Source organism: Bombina bombina, chromosome 2 (genome assembly GCF_027579735.1).
Source record: "Bombina bombina isolate aBomBom1 chromosome 2, aBomBom1.pri, whole genome shotgun sequence".
NCBI classification, from domain to species: Eukaryota; Metazoa; Chordata; class Amphibia; order Anura; family Bombinatoridae; genus Bombina; species Bombina bombina.
Genome location: NC_069500.1, coordinates 1,231,364,064 through 1,231,378,943, shown reverse-complemented (window position 1 = coordinate 1,231,378,943; position 14,880 = coordinate 1,231,364,064). Strand labels below are relative to the sequence as shown.

General features: G+C 41.5%; 1 protein-coding gene across 1 annotated transcript in view; it reads left to right on the top strand.

Moving 5' to 3' along the window:
- The window catches only part of ATP10D (ATPase phospholipid transporting 10D (putative)), a 452,340-nt gene that overhangs the window by 128,320 nt on the left and 309,140 nt on the right, over positions 1-14,880 (top strand). The window contains exon 3 of the mRNA XM_053703992.1: positions 3,726-3,920. Coding sequence (XP_053559967.1) covers positions 3,726-3,920 — 195 coding nt within the window. The remainder of the gene's footprint in view (positions 1-3,725; positions 3,921-14,880) is intronic.

Below are 14,880 nucleotides of genomic sequence, written 5' to 3'. Positions count from 1 at the left end.
CTGGGCAAGAGATGTTCACGATCCCTGGGCATTAGAGATTGTTACCCAGGGATATCTTCTAGAATTCAAGGATTCCCCTCCAAGGGGAAGGTTCCACATTTCTCGTCTGCCTACAGACCAGATAAAGAAAGAGGCGTTCTTACACTGTGTAGAAGATCTACATACGATGGGAGTGATATACCCAGTTCCAATTGCAGAACAGGGTCTGGGTTTTTACTCAAACCTGTTTATGGTTCTCAAAAAAGAAGGAACTTTCAGACCAATCCTGGATCTAAAAATTCTAAACAGATTCCTCAGAGTCCCATCATTCAAGATGGAGACCATTCGGACAATCTTGCCGATGATCCAGGAAGGTCAATATATGACTACCGTGGATCTAAAGGATGTGTACCTGCATATTCCTATCCACAAAGATCATCATCAGTTCCTCAGGTTCGCTTTCCTAGACAAGCATTACCAGTTCGTGGCTCTTCCATTCGGTTTAGCCACTGCTCCCAGAATTTTCACAAAGGTGCTAGGGTCCCTTCTGGCGGTTCTAAGACCGCGGGGCATAGCAGTGGCGCCTTATTTGGACGACATCTTAATTCAGGCGCCGTCCTTTCACAGAGCTAAGGCTCACACGGAGATTGTATTGGCCTTTCTGAGGTCTCATGGGTGGAAGGTGAATGTCAAAAAGAGTTCTCTGTCCCCACTCACAAGGGTTCCCTTCCTAGGAACACATAGATTCAGTAGAAATGAAAATATTTCTGACGGAAGTTAGAAAGTTGAAACTTTTAACTACTTGCAGAGTTCTTCATTCCATTCCTCGGCCATCTGTAGCTCAGTGCATGGAGGCAATCGGATTAATGGTAGCGGCAATGGACATAGTCCCTTTTGCTCGGATACACCTTAGACCACTGCAACTATGCATGCTCAAACAGTGGAATGGGGATAATGCAGATTTGTCTCCTCAAATTCAGTTGGACCATGAGACCAGAGATTCTCTTCTCTGGTGGTTGTCTCAGGACCACCTGTCTCAGGGAATATGTTTCCGCAGGCCAGAGTGGGTCATTGTAACGACCGACGCCAGTCTGTTAGGCTGGGGTGCGGTCTGGGACTCCCTGAAAGCTCAGGGCTTATGGTCTCTGGAAGAAACTCTTCTCCCGATAAACATTCTGGAACTGAGGGCGATATTCAACGCTCTTCAGGCATGGCCTCAACTAGCTGCGGCCAAATTCATCAGATTTCAGTCGGATAACTTCATGACTGTAGCTTACGTCAATCATCAGGGGGGAACAAAGAGTTCCCTAGCGATGACGGAAGTAACCAAAATAATCAGGTGGGCGGAGGATCACTCCTGCCATCTCTCAGCAATTCACATCCCAGGAGTAGACAACTGGGAGGCGTATTTTCTAAGTCGTCAGACTTTTCACCCGGGGGAGTGGGAACTCCACCCGGAGGTATTTGCCCAGCTGACTCAGCTATGGGGCACTCCAGAATTGGATCTGATGGCGTCCCGTCAGAACGCCAAACTTCCTTTCTACGGGTCCAGGTCCCGGGACCCCAAGGCGGTATTGATAGATGCTCTAGCAGCGCCTTGGTCCTTCAATCTGGCTTATGTTTTTCCACCGTTTCCTCTCCTCCCGCGTCTGGTTGCCAGAATCAAGCAGGAGAAGGCTTCAGTGATTCTGATAGCGCCTGCGTGGCCACGCAGGACTTGGTATGCAGACCTAGTGGACATGTCATCTGTCCCACCATGGACACTGCCAATGAGGCAGGATCTTCTAATACAGGGTCCGTTTCTCTACGTCTGACTGCTTGGAGATTGAACGCTTAATTCTATCAAAGCGTGGGTTCTCTGAGTCAGTTATAGATACTCTGATTCAGGCTAGAAAGCCTGTCACCAGGAAAATCTACCATAAGATATGGCGGAAATATCTTTGTTGGTGTGAATCCAAGGGTTACTCATGGAGTAAGATTAGGATTCCCAGGATATTGTCCTTTCTCCAAGAAGGATTGGAGAAAGGTTTGTCAGCTAGTTCCTTAAAAGGACAAATATCTGCTCTGTCTATCCTTTTACACAAGCGTCTGGCAGAGGTACCAGACGTTCAAGCGTTTGCTCAGGCTTTAGTCAGAATCAAGCCTGTCTATAAACCTGTGGCTCCGCCATGGAGTCTAAATCTAGTTCTTTTAGTTCTTCAAGGGGTTCTGTTTGAACCTTTACATTCCATAGATATTAAGTTGTTATCTTGGAAAGTTTTGTTTTTAGTAGCTATCTCTTCTGCTCGAAGAGTTTCAGAATTATCTGCCTTACAGTGTGATTCACCTTACCTGGTGTTCCACGCAGATAAGGTAGTTTTGCGTACCAAGCCTGGTTTTCTTCCTAAAGTTGTTTCTAACAAGAATATTAACCAGGAAATAGTTGTTCCTTCTGTGTCCTAATCCTTCTTCGAAGAAGGAACGTTTGTTAAACAATCTTGATGTAGTTTGTGCTTTAAAGTTCTATTTACAAGCAGCTAAGGATTTCAGACAAACATCTTCTTTGTTTGTTATCTATTCTGGTAAGAGGAGAGGTCAGAAAGCGACTGCTACCTCTCTTTCCTTTTGGCTGAAAAGCATCATCCGTTTGGCCTATGAGACTGCTGGCCAGCAGCCTCCTGAAAGAATTACTGCTCATTCTACCAGAGGCTTCTGTTGAACAGATTTGTAAGGCAGCGACTTGGTCTTCACTGCATACTTTTGCCAAATTTTACAAATTCGATACTTTTGCTTCTTCGGGGGCTATTTTTGGGAGAAAGGTTTTGCAAGCAGTGGTGCCTTGTGTTTAAGGTACCTGTCTTGTTCCCTCCCTTCATCCGTGTCCTAAAGCTTTGGTATTGGTATCCCACAAGTAAAGGATGAAGCCGTGGACTGGATACACCTTGCAAGAGAAAACAGAATTTATGCTTACCTGATAAATTACTTTCTCTTGCGGTGTATCCAGTCCACGGCCCGCCCTGGCATTTAAGTCAGGTAAAAAATTTTTTGTTTAAACTACAGTCACCACTGCACCCTATGATTTCTCCTTTTTCTTCCTAACCTTGGTCGAATGACTTGGGGGTGGAGCTAGAGGGGGAGCTATATGGACAGCTCTTCTGTGTGCTCTCTTTGCCACTTCCTGTAGGAAATGAGAATATCCCACAAGTAAAGGATGAAGCCGTGGACTGGATAACCCGCAAGAGAAAGTTATTTATCAGGCAAGCATAAATTCTGTTTTAACACATAAACATATGTGTATAAATCAATACACATATATTTTAAAAAAGACCTAGATCTACCTAGACGCATACAAAACACTGAAATGGATTGCAAACTGGGATTGGTACACATCCAATGCCACTAGTAAAGCCCAGAGCCCTGTATGCTCACCTGCTTAGTTTGCTCATAGTGACAGAATATTGATGAATACGCAGTGTCTGGGGTTATTTAAAAAAAAAAAAAAATGATTTCAAGGTATTTTTCAATAAAACGTTGGTGATGTTTTGGGGACAACATGCCACTTCTTAAGGCAGTTCAGAGAGTGTGTATTCAACTATATTCTTTAGCTATATTTTGTACTGAACCTTAACAGTTGCCTATTACCTATGGGGAGAAAGTTTATAAATGTTAGGACTTTATTGTATAAATTGTGTTTGTTGATATATTATAGCTTTAATATATAATAAAAAATATGTACTACATTTATATATATTTTCTGTGTTTTTCAGGGCAGCCAACTTATACTTCCTGTTTTTAGTATTCTTGAATTGGGTTCCACTTGTGGAAGCTTTTCAAAAGGAGATTACCATGATTCCACTTTTAGTAGTACTTACCATCATAGCTGTTAAAGATGCACTTGAAGATTATAGGAAATACAAGCTTGATAAGGTCATAAACAACCTATTGACTCAGGTATACTGTAGGTAAGTGCCCTTCAAGGGAAGATTTTCTTTTGTTTTTATATCAAAGGGAAAAATTGTGGGAAGGTTGATTATTTCTAGATAAGGGTCTATTTTTTTATTTGCCACATTGTTGACTAGACACAATATACACTGTTTTATATAATGCAATATGTGACAGCAACTTACCTGAATTTATCCTACAAGGGGATTCTACCTCGGCGTTCCACGTTGGGGAACACCGTGGTTTGTTCTCTGTTGCTCTTCCGGTTATGAACTGCGCTGATTTAAAGGGGACACGCTCAATTACAGGAGCTCCCACCTAGACGGCTACAGTGGGAGTTCCTATATAAATCCAGCTGATACCTTGTTTCTGCAGAGTATGAAGCTGATATTCACCTTGTTCCTTTGACTGTTGTCTCTTGTGATTACTGTACTATTGGCAGCTTGCCTGAATCCTGCTGTACCCGCGACACCTTCCTGGTAATCCGTGGCAACCTCACCAACAGTATTTGCTGAGTCTCCTGCGCCTGCTGAGTCTCCTGTGCTTGCTGTACTAATAGCAGCTTGCCTGAATTCTGCTGTACCCGCTGCACCTTCTGGTAATCTGTAGCAACCTCACCAACCGTATTTGCGGAGTCTCCTGTGCGTTCTGAGTCTCCTGTGCTTGCTGTACTAATAGCAGCTTGCTTGAATTCTGCTGTACCCTCTGCACCTGGTAATCCGTGGCAACTTCACCAACCGTATTTGCTGAGTCTCCTGTGCCTGCTGAGTCTCCTGCGCTTGCTGTACTAATAGCAGCTTGCCTGAATTCTGCTGTACCCGCGGCATCTTCCTGATAATGTGTGGCAACTTCACAAACAGTATTTGCTGAGTCTCCTGTGCCTGCTGAGTCTCCTGTGCTTGCTGTACTAATGGCAGCTTGCCTGTATCCTGCTGTACCCGCGGCACCTTCCTGATAATGTGTGGCAACTTCACCAACCGTATTTGCTGGGTATCCTGTTCCTGCTGAGTCTCCTATAAGTGGCAGTTTATCTGAATCCTGTTATCAGTATTGTATCAATCTGGTATCACATGCTAGCCTGTGTCGTATAGTATAGTATGCCAACAAAAATATGCTTATGAATTAAACAACTTTCCATTTCACATCTATTATCGAATTTGCTTCCTTCTCTTAGTATCCTTTGTTGAAAAACAATCACAGGGACAACAATGCACTACTGGGATTCATGGTGGCACTTATAGCCTTCTCGTGATTAGCTCACCTGATATGTTCAGCTATCTCCCAGTAGTACATTCCTGCACCTTCAACAAAGAATATCAAGAAAATGAAGCAAATTTGATAATAGAAGTTTAATTGGAAAGTTGCTTAAAACTACATGCTCTATGTGAATCATGAATGCATTTTTTGGGTTTTATGTTTCTTTCAGTTTATGATTATCTGTGGTTGTCTTGTATGCTAGGGCATTTTCATGTACTTTGCTGGTCAGACATGGCTAGATATTGAATATGGGGAAAAAAGAGCAATTATACTATCTAAATTTGTGTCATTTGGGTAGAAGAATTAAATTCCTCTCAACATGGGTGTTATTTCAGATGAGAAAATAGTATGAGTACTACTGTGTGTCCCCCACCCCACAATTGAAAACTTGTTCTCTACTATCCTAGTAACAGAATGGGCCAGGTGGTGGATACATCCAATTCAAAAATACTTACTGTAGGTTTTCCATCACATCACTGTATGCCACATATGATTAACCTCTTAACGACCAACGACGTGTGGGGTACGTCCTGCAAAAAAAATGCAGTTAACGACCAAGGAAGTACCCCGTACGTCGTTGGTCTTTGAAAGCGGTGGAAGCGATCCTGATCGCTTCCAGATGCTTTCATGTTAATGCAGTGATGCCTCGATATTGAGGCATCCTGCAATAACTGTTTTTAGCCATCCGATGCAGAGAGAGCCACTCTGTTGCCCTCTCTGCATCGGCCATCGATGGCCGTTATCGTTGGTGGGTGGGAGCTCATTCAGGGAGGCGGGTAGGCGGTTATCGTTGGAGGAGGGGGGCGGGATTGCGCTTGTGGGATCCCTACAAAAGGCATCAATATGCTGTAGATGTGAGGGTGGGAGAGCGGACTGGGGAGGGTGGGATTTTAAAATTAAGTGATCTGGGAGAGGGTGGGGGGTTTGATGTTGAGGGGGGGGCAGCTACACTACAGAAAAGAAGCAATACTTTTAAAATAAAAAATAAAAAATAAAAATAATACCTCTTTCTCCTGTTAAGTGTAGTCAGTCCACGGGTCATCCATTACTTATGGGGATTATATCTCCTCCCTAACAGGAAGTGCCCATGGACTGACTACACTACAGGAGAAAGGAATATATCATGTACGCATACATTATGTTTTTATTTCAAACTGGGTACTACAGTTGCCAGTACCCAATATGGCACACAATGAGGTAGAGGTAAAAAAACTTTTATTTTAGTACTGGCAGACTTCCTGCCAGTACTTAAGATGGCGGGGACAATTGTGGGGTGGAGAGGGAGAGAGCTGTTTGGGAGGGATCAGGGAGTGGGATGTGTCATGTGGGTGGCTGATCTCTTAATCCTGCAAGCTACCTAATTAACCCCTTCACTGCTAGACATATTATACGTGTGATGTGCAGAGGCGTTTAGCGGCCTTCTAATTACCAAAAAGCAACGCCAAAGCCATATGACTGCTATTTCTGAACAAAGGGAATCCCAGAGAAGCATTTACAACCATTTATGCCATAATTGCACAAGCTGTTTGTAAATAATTTCTGTGAGAAACCAAAATAGGCCTAGATCAATACTTGTGGTTGTCTACTACACTAAAGCTAAAATTAACACTACAAGCTCCTTACATGCTCCCTAATTAACCCCCTTCACTGCTGCGCATAATACACGTGTGGTGCGCAGTGGCATTTAGCGGCCTTCTAATTACCAAAAAGCAACGCCAAAGCCATATATGTCTGCTATTTCTGATCAAAGGGGATCCCAGAGAAGCATTTACAACCATTTATGCCATAATTGCACAAGTTGTTTGTAAATAATTTCTGTGAGAAACTTAAAGTTTGTGAAAAAATGAGTGAAAAAGTGAACGTTTTTTTCTCTTGTTAAGTGTATCCAGTCCACGGATCATCCATTACTTGTGGGATATTCTCCTTCCCAACAGGAAGTTGCAAGAGGATCACCCACAGCAGAGCTGCTATATAGCTCCTCCCCTAACTGTCATATCCAGTCATTCTCTTGCAAGCCTCAACCAAGACGGAGGTCGTAAGAGGAGTGTGGTGTTTTATACTTAGTTTATTCTTCAATCAAAAGTTTGTTATTTTTAAATGGTACTGGAGTGTACTGTTTATCTCAGGCAGTATTTAGAAGAAGAATCTGCCTGTGTTTTCTATGATCTTAGCAGAAGTAACTAAGATCCATGGCTGTTCTCACATATTCTGAGGAGTGAGGTAACTTCAGAGAGGGAATGGCGTGCAGGTTATCCTGCAATAAGGTATGTGCAGTTAATATATTTCTAGGGATGGAATTTGCTAGAAAATGCTGCTGATACTGAACTAATGTAAGTAAAGCCTTAAATGCAGTGAGAGCTACTGGTATCAGGCTAATAGAGATACATACTCTTATAAAAATGTAATATAAAACGTTTGTTGGCATGTTTAATCGTTTTTATATATGTTTGGTGATAAAACTTATTGGGACCTAGTTTTTTTTCCACATGGCTGGCTTGAATTCTGCCTAGTAACACTTTCCTGACTTTCCACTGTTGTAATATGAGTGGGAGGGGTTTTTTTGTGCAGCAAAAATTACAGACACAGACATCCAGCTTCTTCCTGCATGATCCAGGATATCTCTGGAGGGCTCAAAAGGCTTCAAAGTCGTTTTTGAGGGAGGTAAAAAGCCACAGTAGAGCTGTGGCAGTTGTTGTGACTATTTAAAAAAACAAACAAAAAAAACAAAAAAAAAAACGTTTTTGTCATTTCTGTGTTTGGTATTAAGGGGTTAATCATCCATTTGCAAGTGGGTGCAATGCTCTGCTAACTTGTTACATACACTGTAAAAATTTTGTTAGTGTAACTGCCCTTTTTCACTGTTATTTCAAATTTTGTGTTTCTTAAAGGTGCAGTAACGTTTTTTATATTGCTTGTAAACTTGTTTAAAGTGTTTTCCAAGCTTGCTAGTCTCATTGCTAGTCTGTTTAAACATGTCTGACACAGAGGAAACAACTTGTTCATTATGTTTGAAAGCCATGGTGGAGCCCCATAGGAGAATGTGTACTAAATGTATTGATTTCACCTTAAACAGTAAAGATCAGTCTTTAACTATAAAAGAAATATCACCAGAAGATTCTGACGAGGGGGAAGTTATGCCGACTAACTCTCCCCACGTGTCAGACCCTTCGCCTCCCGCTCAGGGGATGCACGCTAATATGGCGCCAATTGCATCAGGGACGCCCATAGCGATTACCTTGCAGGACATGGCTGCAATCATGAATAATACCCTGTCAGAGGTATTATCCAGGTTGCCTGAATTAAGAGGCAAGCGCGATTGCTCTGGGGTTAGGAGAAATACAGAGCGCGCAGATGCTTTAAGGGCCATGTCTGATACTGTGTCACAATATGCAGATCATGAGGACGGAGAGCTTCAGTCTGTGGGTGACGTCTCTGATTCGGGGAAACCTGATTCAGAGATTTCTAATTTTAAATTTAAGCTTGAGAACCTCCGTGTATTGCTTGGGGAGGTATTAGCTGCTCGGAATGACTGTAACACAGTTGCAGTACCAGAGAAATTGTGTAGGCTGGATAAATACTATGCGGTGCCGGTGTGTACTGATGTTTTTCCTATACATAAAAGGCTTTCAGAAATTATTAGCAAGGAGTGGGATAGACCGGGTGTGCCTTTTTCCCCACCTCCTATATTTAGAAAAATGTTTCCATTAGACGCCACTACACGGGACTTATGGCAGACGGTCCCTAAGGTGGAGGGAGCAGTCTCTACTTTAGCAAAGTGTACCACTATCCCGGTTGAGGACAGTTGTGCTTTTTCAGATCCAATGGATAAAAAATTGGAGGGTTACCTTAAGAAAATGTTTATTCAACAAGGTTTTATTTTACAGCCCCTTGCATGCATAGCGCCTGTCACGGCCGCGGCGGCATTCTGGTTTGAGGCCCTGGAAGAGGCCATCCATACAGCTCCATTGACTGAAATTATTGACAAGCTTAGAACACTTAAGCTAGCTAACTCTTTTGTTTCTGATGCCATTGTTCATTGACTAAACTAACGGCTAAGAATTCCGGATTCGCCATCCAGGCGCGTAGGGCGCTATGGCTTAAATCCTGGTCAGCTGACATGACTTCGAAGTCTAAATTACTCAACATTCCTTTCAAGGGGCAGACCTTATTCGGGCCTGGTTTGAAGGAAATTATTGCTGACATTACTGGAGGTAAGGGTCATACCCTTCCTCAGGACAGGGCCTAAGCAAAGGCCAAACAGTCTAATTTTCGTGCCTTTTGAAATTTCAAGGCAGGTGCAGCATCAACTTCCTCCGCTTCAAAGCAAGAGGGAACTTTTGCTCAATCTAAGCAGGCCTGGAAACCTAACCAGTCCTGGAACAAAGGCAAGCAGGCCAGAAAGCCTGCTGCTGCCTCTAAGACAGCATGAAGGAACGGCCCCCTATCCGGCGTGGCTTCTCTTAGTCAGTCATTGATACCTTAATACAGGCACGAAAGCCTGTTACCAGGAAAATCTACCACAAGATATGGAGTAAATATCCTTATTGGTGTGAATCCAAGAATTACTCATGGAGTAAGGTTAGGATTCCTAGAATATTGTCTTTTTCTCCAAGAGGGCTTGGACAAAGGATTATCAGCTAGTTCCTTAAAGGGACAGATTTCTGCTCTGTCTATTCTTTTGCACAAGTGTCTGGCAGAGGTTCCAGACGTTCAGGCATTTTGCCAGGCTTTGGTTAGAATTAAGCCTGTGTTTAAACCTGTTGCTCCTCCGTGGAGCTTAAACTTGGTTCTTAAAGTTCTTCAAGGAGTTCCGTTTGAACCCCTTCATTCCATTGATATTAAACGTTTATCTTGGAAAGTTCTGTTTTTGATGGCTATTTCCTCGGCTCGGAGAGTCTCTGAGCTATCTGCCTTACAATGTGATTCTCCTTATCTGTTTTTTCATGCAGATAAGGTAGTTCTGCGTACCAAACCTGGGTTTTTACCTAAGGTGGTTTCTAACAAGAATATCAATCAAGAGATTGTTGTTCCATCATTGTGTCCTAATCCTTCTTCAAAGAAGGAACGTCTTTTACATAATCTGGACGTAGTCCGTGCCTTGAAGTTTTACTTACAAGCTACTAAGGATTTTCGTCAAACATCTTCCCTGTTTGTCGTTTACTCTGGACAGAGGAGAGGTCAAAAAGCTTCGGCAACCTCTCTGTCCTTTTGGCTTCGGAGCGTAATACGCCTAGCCTATGAGACTGCTGGGCAGCAGCTCCCTGAAAGGATTACAGCTCATTCTACTAGAGCTGTGGCTTCCACATGGGCCTTCAAAAATGAGGCCTCTGTTGAACAGATTTGCAAGGCTGCGACTTGGTCTTCGCTTCACACTTTTTCAAAATTTTACAAATTTGATACTTTTGCTTCTTTGGAGGCTGTTTTTGGGAGAGAGGTTCTTCGGGCAGTGGTTCCTTCCGCTTAATCCTGCCTTGTCCCTCCCATCATCCGTGTACTTTAGCTTTGGTATTGGTATCCCACAAGTAATGGATGATCCGTGGACTGGATACACTTAACAAGAGAAAACATAATTTATGCTTGCCTGATAAATGTATTTCTCTTGTAGTGTATCCAGTCCACGGCCCGCCCTGTCCTTTTTAAGGCAGGTCTAAATTTTAATTAAACTACAGTCACCACTGCACCCTGTGGTTTCTCCTTTCTCTGTTTGTTTTTGGTCGAATGACTGGATATGACAGTTAGGGGAGGAGCTATATAGCAGCTCTGCTGTGGGTGATCCTCTTGCAACTTCCTGTTGGGAAGGAGAATATCCCACAAGTAATGGGTGATCCGTGGACTGGATACACTACAAGAGAAATAAATTTATCAGGTAAGCATAAATTATGTTTTTTTATTTGATCGCATTTGGCGGTGAAATGGTGGCATGAAATATACCAAAATGGGCCTAGATCAATACTTTGGGATGTCTTCTAAAAAAATATATATACATGTCAAGGGAAATTTAGGGATTCCTGAAAGATATCAGTGTCCCAATGTAACTAGCGATAATTTTGAAAAAAAGCGGTTTGGAAATAGCAAAGTGCTACTTGTATTTATTGCCCTATAACTTGCAAAAAAGCAAAGAACATTCAAACATTGGGTATTTATAAACTCAGGACAAAATTTAGAAACTATTTAGCATGGGTGTTTTTTGGTGGTTGTAGATGTGTAACAGATTTTTATAAAATCTTTTTATAGTATATTATAATATATGATGAAAATAATGGTATCTTTAGAAAGTCCATTTAACTAAAACGGTATATAATATGTGTGGGTACAGTAAATGAGTAAGAGGAAATTTACAGCTAAACGTAAACACCGCAAACATTTAAAAATAGCCTTGGTCCCAAACGGTCAACAAATGGAAAAGTGCTTTGGTCACTAAGGGGTTAAACAAGTGTTGGCTAAGTGCATTCTTTGGTTACAGCTAGAGTAAGGTATACTCCTGAGGGACCCTCCAGTAGGTATGTATGACTGAATATTTCAAATATGCACTGAGAGAAATGCTCAACCAGAAATGAACAGCAGCTTAGTAGTTTGCTCATTGGCGGGTCACCACAAGTGAGCAACCTTTTTTTTTTAACCCAATTGTGCCTTTCACAGAGGAGAACATTCCTGAAGTATTTAACTCTTAACCTGCCTCGAAAAGAAGGTCCAGCCACAAAATACCAAGAAATCCTCTTAAAAACATGGAGCATGACCACTCTATTCAATCTTTTGGCCTTCTGTGGGCCTCATTAGTGAGGTGCAGCCATACTTTCCACAGGGTGGTAATACAAGCTTCTCCACCAGGAACAAACCAAGGCTCAGTAGCTTGTTCTTGATGGATCTCCACCTGGGAGCAGCCTCCTTTTGCCCCTCTCTCCTGGTTCATTGTGTACACTATTGTGCAACCGTTTTAGCCAGGTGTGAAAAAATGCTGTAAAGTAAGAATGGGTTAAAAAATATAAATGTTAATTGTTTATTTTTAACAATTGACAGAATGCAAAGTGAGTAAACAGAAGAAAAATGTAAATCAAATAAATATTTGGTGTGACCACCCTTTGCCTTCAAAACTGCATAAATTCTTCTAGGTACACATTTGCGCAAAGTCAAGGATTTTGTAGGCATATAGTCAGGTGCATTATTAAATAATTATACTAACAGGTGCTAATGATAATCAATTTAATATGTAGATTGAAACTCAATCATTTACTGAAACGGAAACGCCCAAATTCTGCCAACAAGGTGATGTTGAAGTCCGTTTAATGTCAAAAGTCATACACCATGGCGAGACTGATCTCTGCAACACAACACAAGGTAGTTATACTGCATCAGCATGGGCTCTCCCAGGTAAAAACATGGCAGACAGGGGTTTCTATATGTGCTATCAACGCTCTATAGTAGAAGCACAAAGAAACGGGCAACGTTAAGGATCATAGACGCAGTGGTTGGCTAAGAAAACAGTGCAGCAGATGAGACACAATTTTACTAAAGCACTACTTATAATATTTACAGGATTTTGGTTATCTGTATCTATGTTGGTGAATTATTTATATACCCATCATTGGTTCCCAGGTGATATGTATCTATAGTATATTTAGACTAAACTAGTGGCATTGAGTCCTCTAAAAAGGATACCTATTCACAGCACTCTTAGTCCTAAAGTGTATATTACTTTCTCATGGAGTCAACTAAAAAGGATACATATACATTTTAGGACTAAAAGTGCTGTATATATTACTTTATAAAGTAATATTCACTTTAGGACTAAGAGTGCTGCCCCTAGTGTAGTCAAAAATAAAGATAGATCATGCTTACTTTCCTTCACAATCAGATGTCCAGCAGTGCTATAAACTCAGAATTGGTAGAAACTAGTGGGGCCCTGTAATACCCATCTACTGTCTGGAGACATCTGGTCAGAAGTGGTCTTCAGGGAAGGCTTGCAGCCAAAAAGCCATACCTCTGACGTGGAAACAAGGCCAAGCGACTCGACTATGAAAAAAAAAAAAAAACATGAAGAATTGGGTGCTCTGGACTGAAGAGTCAAAATTTAAAAGTGAGAGAACCCCTATCAACAGAGTGCCTCCTGGACAAAGCTGCAGCTCTTGTGCTAATTTTCAGCACAATACTTTAAATACATGGAAGTTTTGGGTGTGATAGTGTCTGCTTTTAGATGCGATTCCTTTTGAGATGTTTCATATTAGGATTTTGCAGCTGTCCTTTCTTCAGCAGCGTTCCAGAGATTTCAGGAATCTGTCCCAGAAGATATTTTTGGATCAGTAGACAAGACAGTTACTGTTATGGTGGCAGACTCACCCATCTTTGTCCAAGGGGACTCGGTCAGTAATCATGGCAGATATAATCCTACAAGGTTGGTGGACTTTCTGAGGATCCCTGAAGACATCGGGAGTTTGGTCTCCTCGGAAGGTTGCCTATTGGTATCTGAAATAGTTTGAGACTTTTGGGGCGCTGCAGTGCTGGTCCAGCCTTAGGCAGGAATTTTCAAATGGTAACTCAGTTTCCTATAGATGAAAGAGGTTTCTGACATTAAATTAATTAATGGACAATTAAAAGGACAAAATACCATCAAATCTGATTTTTACCATCTGCATTCTGGGAGATGGTATTTGCAATATATATTTTTATTTATGCACACTTATTCGTATCTATAATGCTTAAAACCGTGAACTTTGAATCCATGTGAAAAGGACCAGAGAGTGTTAACTTTTGTGCTTCTATATTAACCTGTCAGTTCTAGGCATGAGCAACTCAGACTCCCTGTTATCTAGTCAATACACTAGCCTAGAACTTTATGAAAGGCGAAGATAAAACTTCCTGCAAAGACCTCCTCCTCCATATAGGGCTCTGAGAGTAAGAACAAATGTAGTTAAAAAAATTATAATAAAAGGTAAAATCCATTTAAATAGATAAATACTACATATTTCAATTATTTATATTAAGTATAAGCAACTGCTTAGTGCTTATTTATTACAGCAATGAAAATGACTGTTTAACATACCTATTTAATACTTTCTTTTTAAATAAGCTAAAATAAAAATTTGCCAGATATTGTGCTTGAGTGAACAGCTATTCTCTGAGCACTTGTTAGCACACGCACACTTCCTGAACAGACCCGTCTTTTTTTTCAGGGCTGTTACCAGAAACTATTGAGCCTGCTCACTAATTATAAAAAAGCACACATTTTTATGTAGTGCATGTTTTTATCATGCTATACAGCTGATTTCAGAGCAAATAAGATATGTTTGACCAAAATGATTGCTGCAACTGCTTTGTCCCTTTTTTAAAGGGATACTAAACCCGATTTTTTTTTTTTTTTTTTTTTTTTTTAAGACACGATGAGTCCACAGATCATCTTTATTACTAATGGGATATTCACCTCCTGGTCAGCAGGAGGAGGCAAAGAGCACCACATCAGAGCTGGTAAATAGCTCCTCCCTTCCCTCCCACCCCAGTCATTCTCTTTGCCTACGTTAGTGATAGGAAGAGGTAAAGTGAGGTTAGATTAGATTCTTCAATCAAGAGTTTATTATTTTTAAAGTAGTGCAAGATTGTGCTGCTTTGTTCAAGGGTGTAGCCGTAGTCCATATCAGTCTCTTTAGTAGAGCCTTGGTGGCTTTAGAGCAATGGGAACTTGTGGGACATAATTCTCACTGCGCCTCCCATATAATTATGCTGCCCTAATCC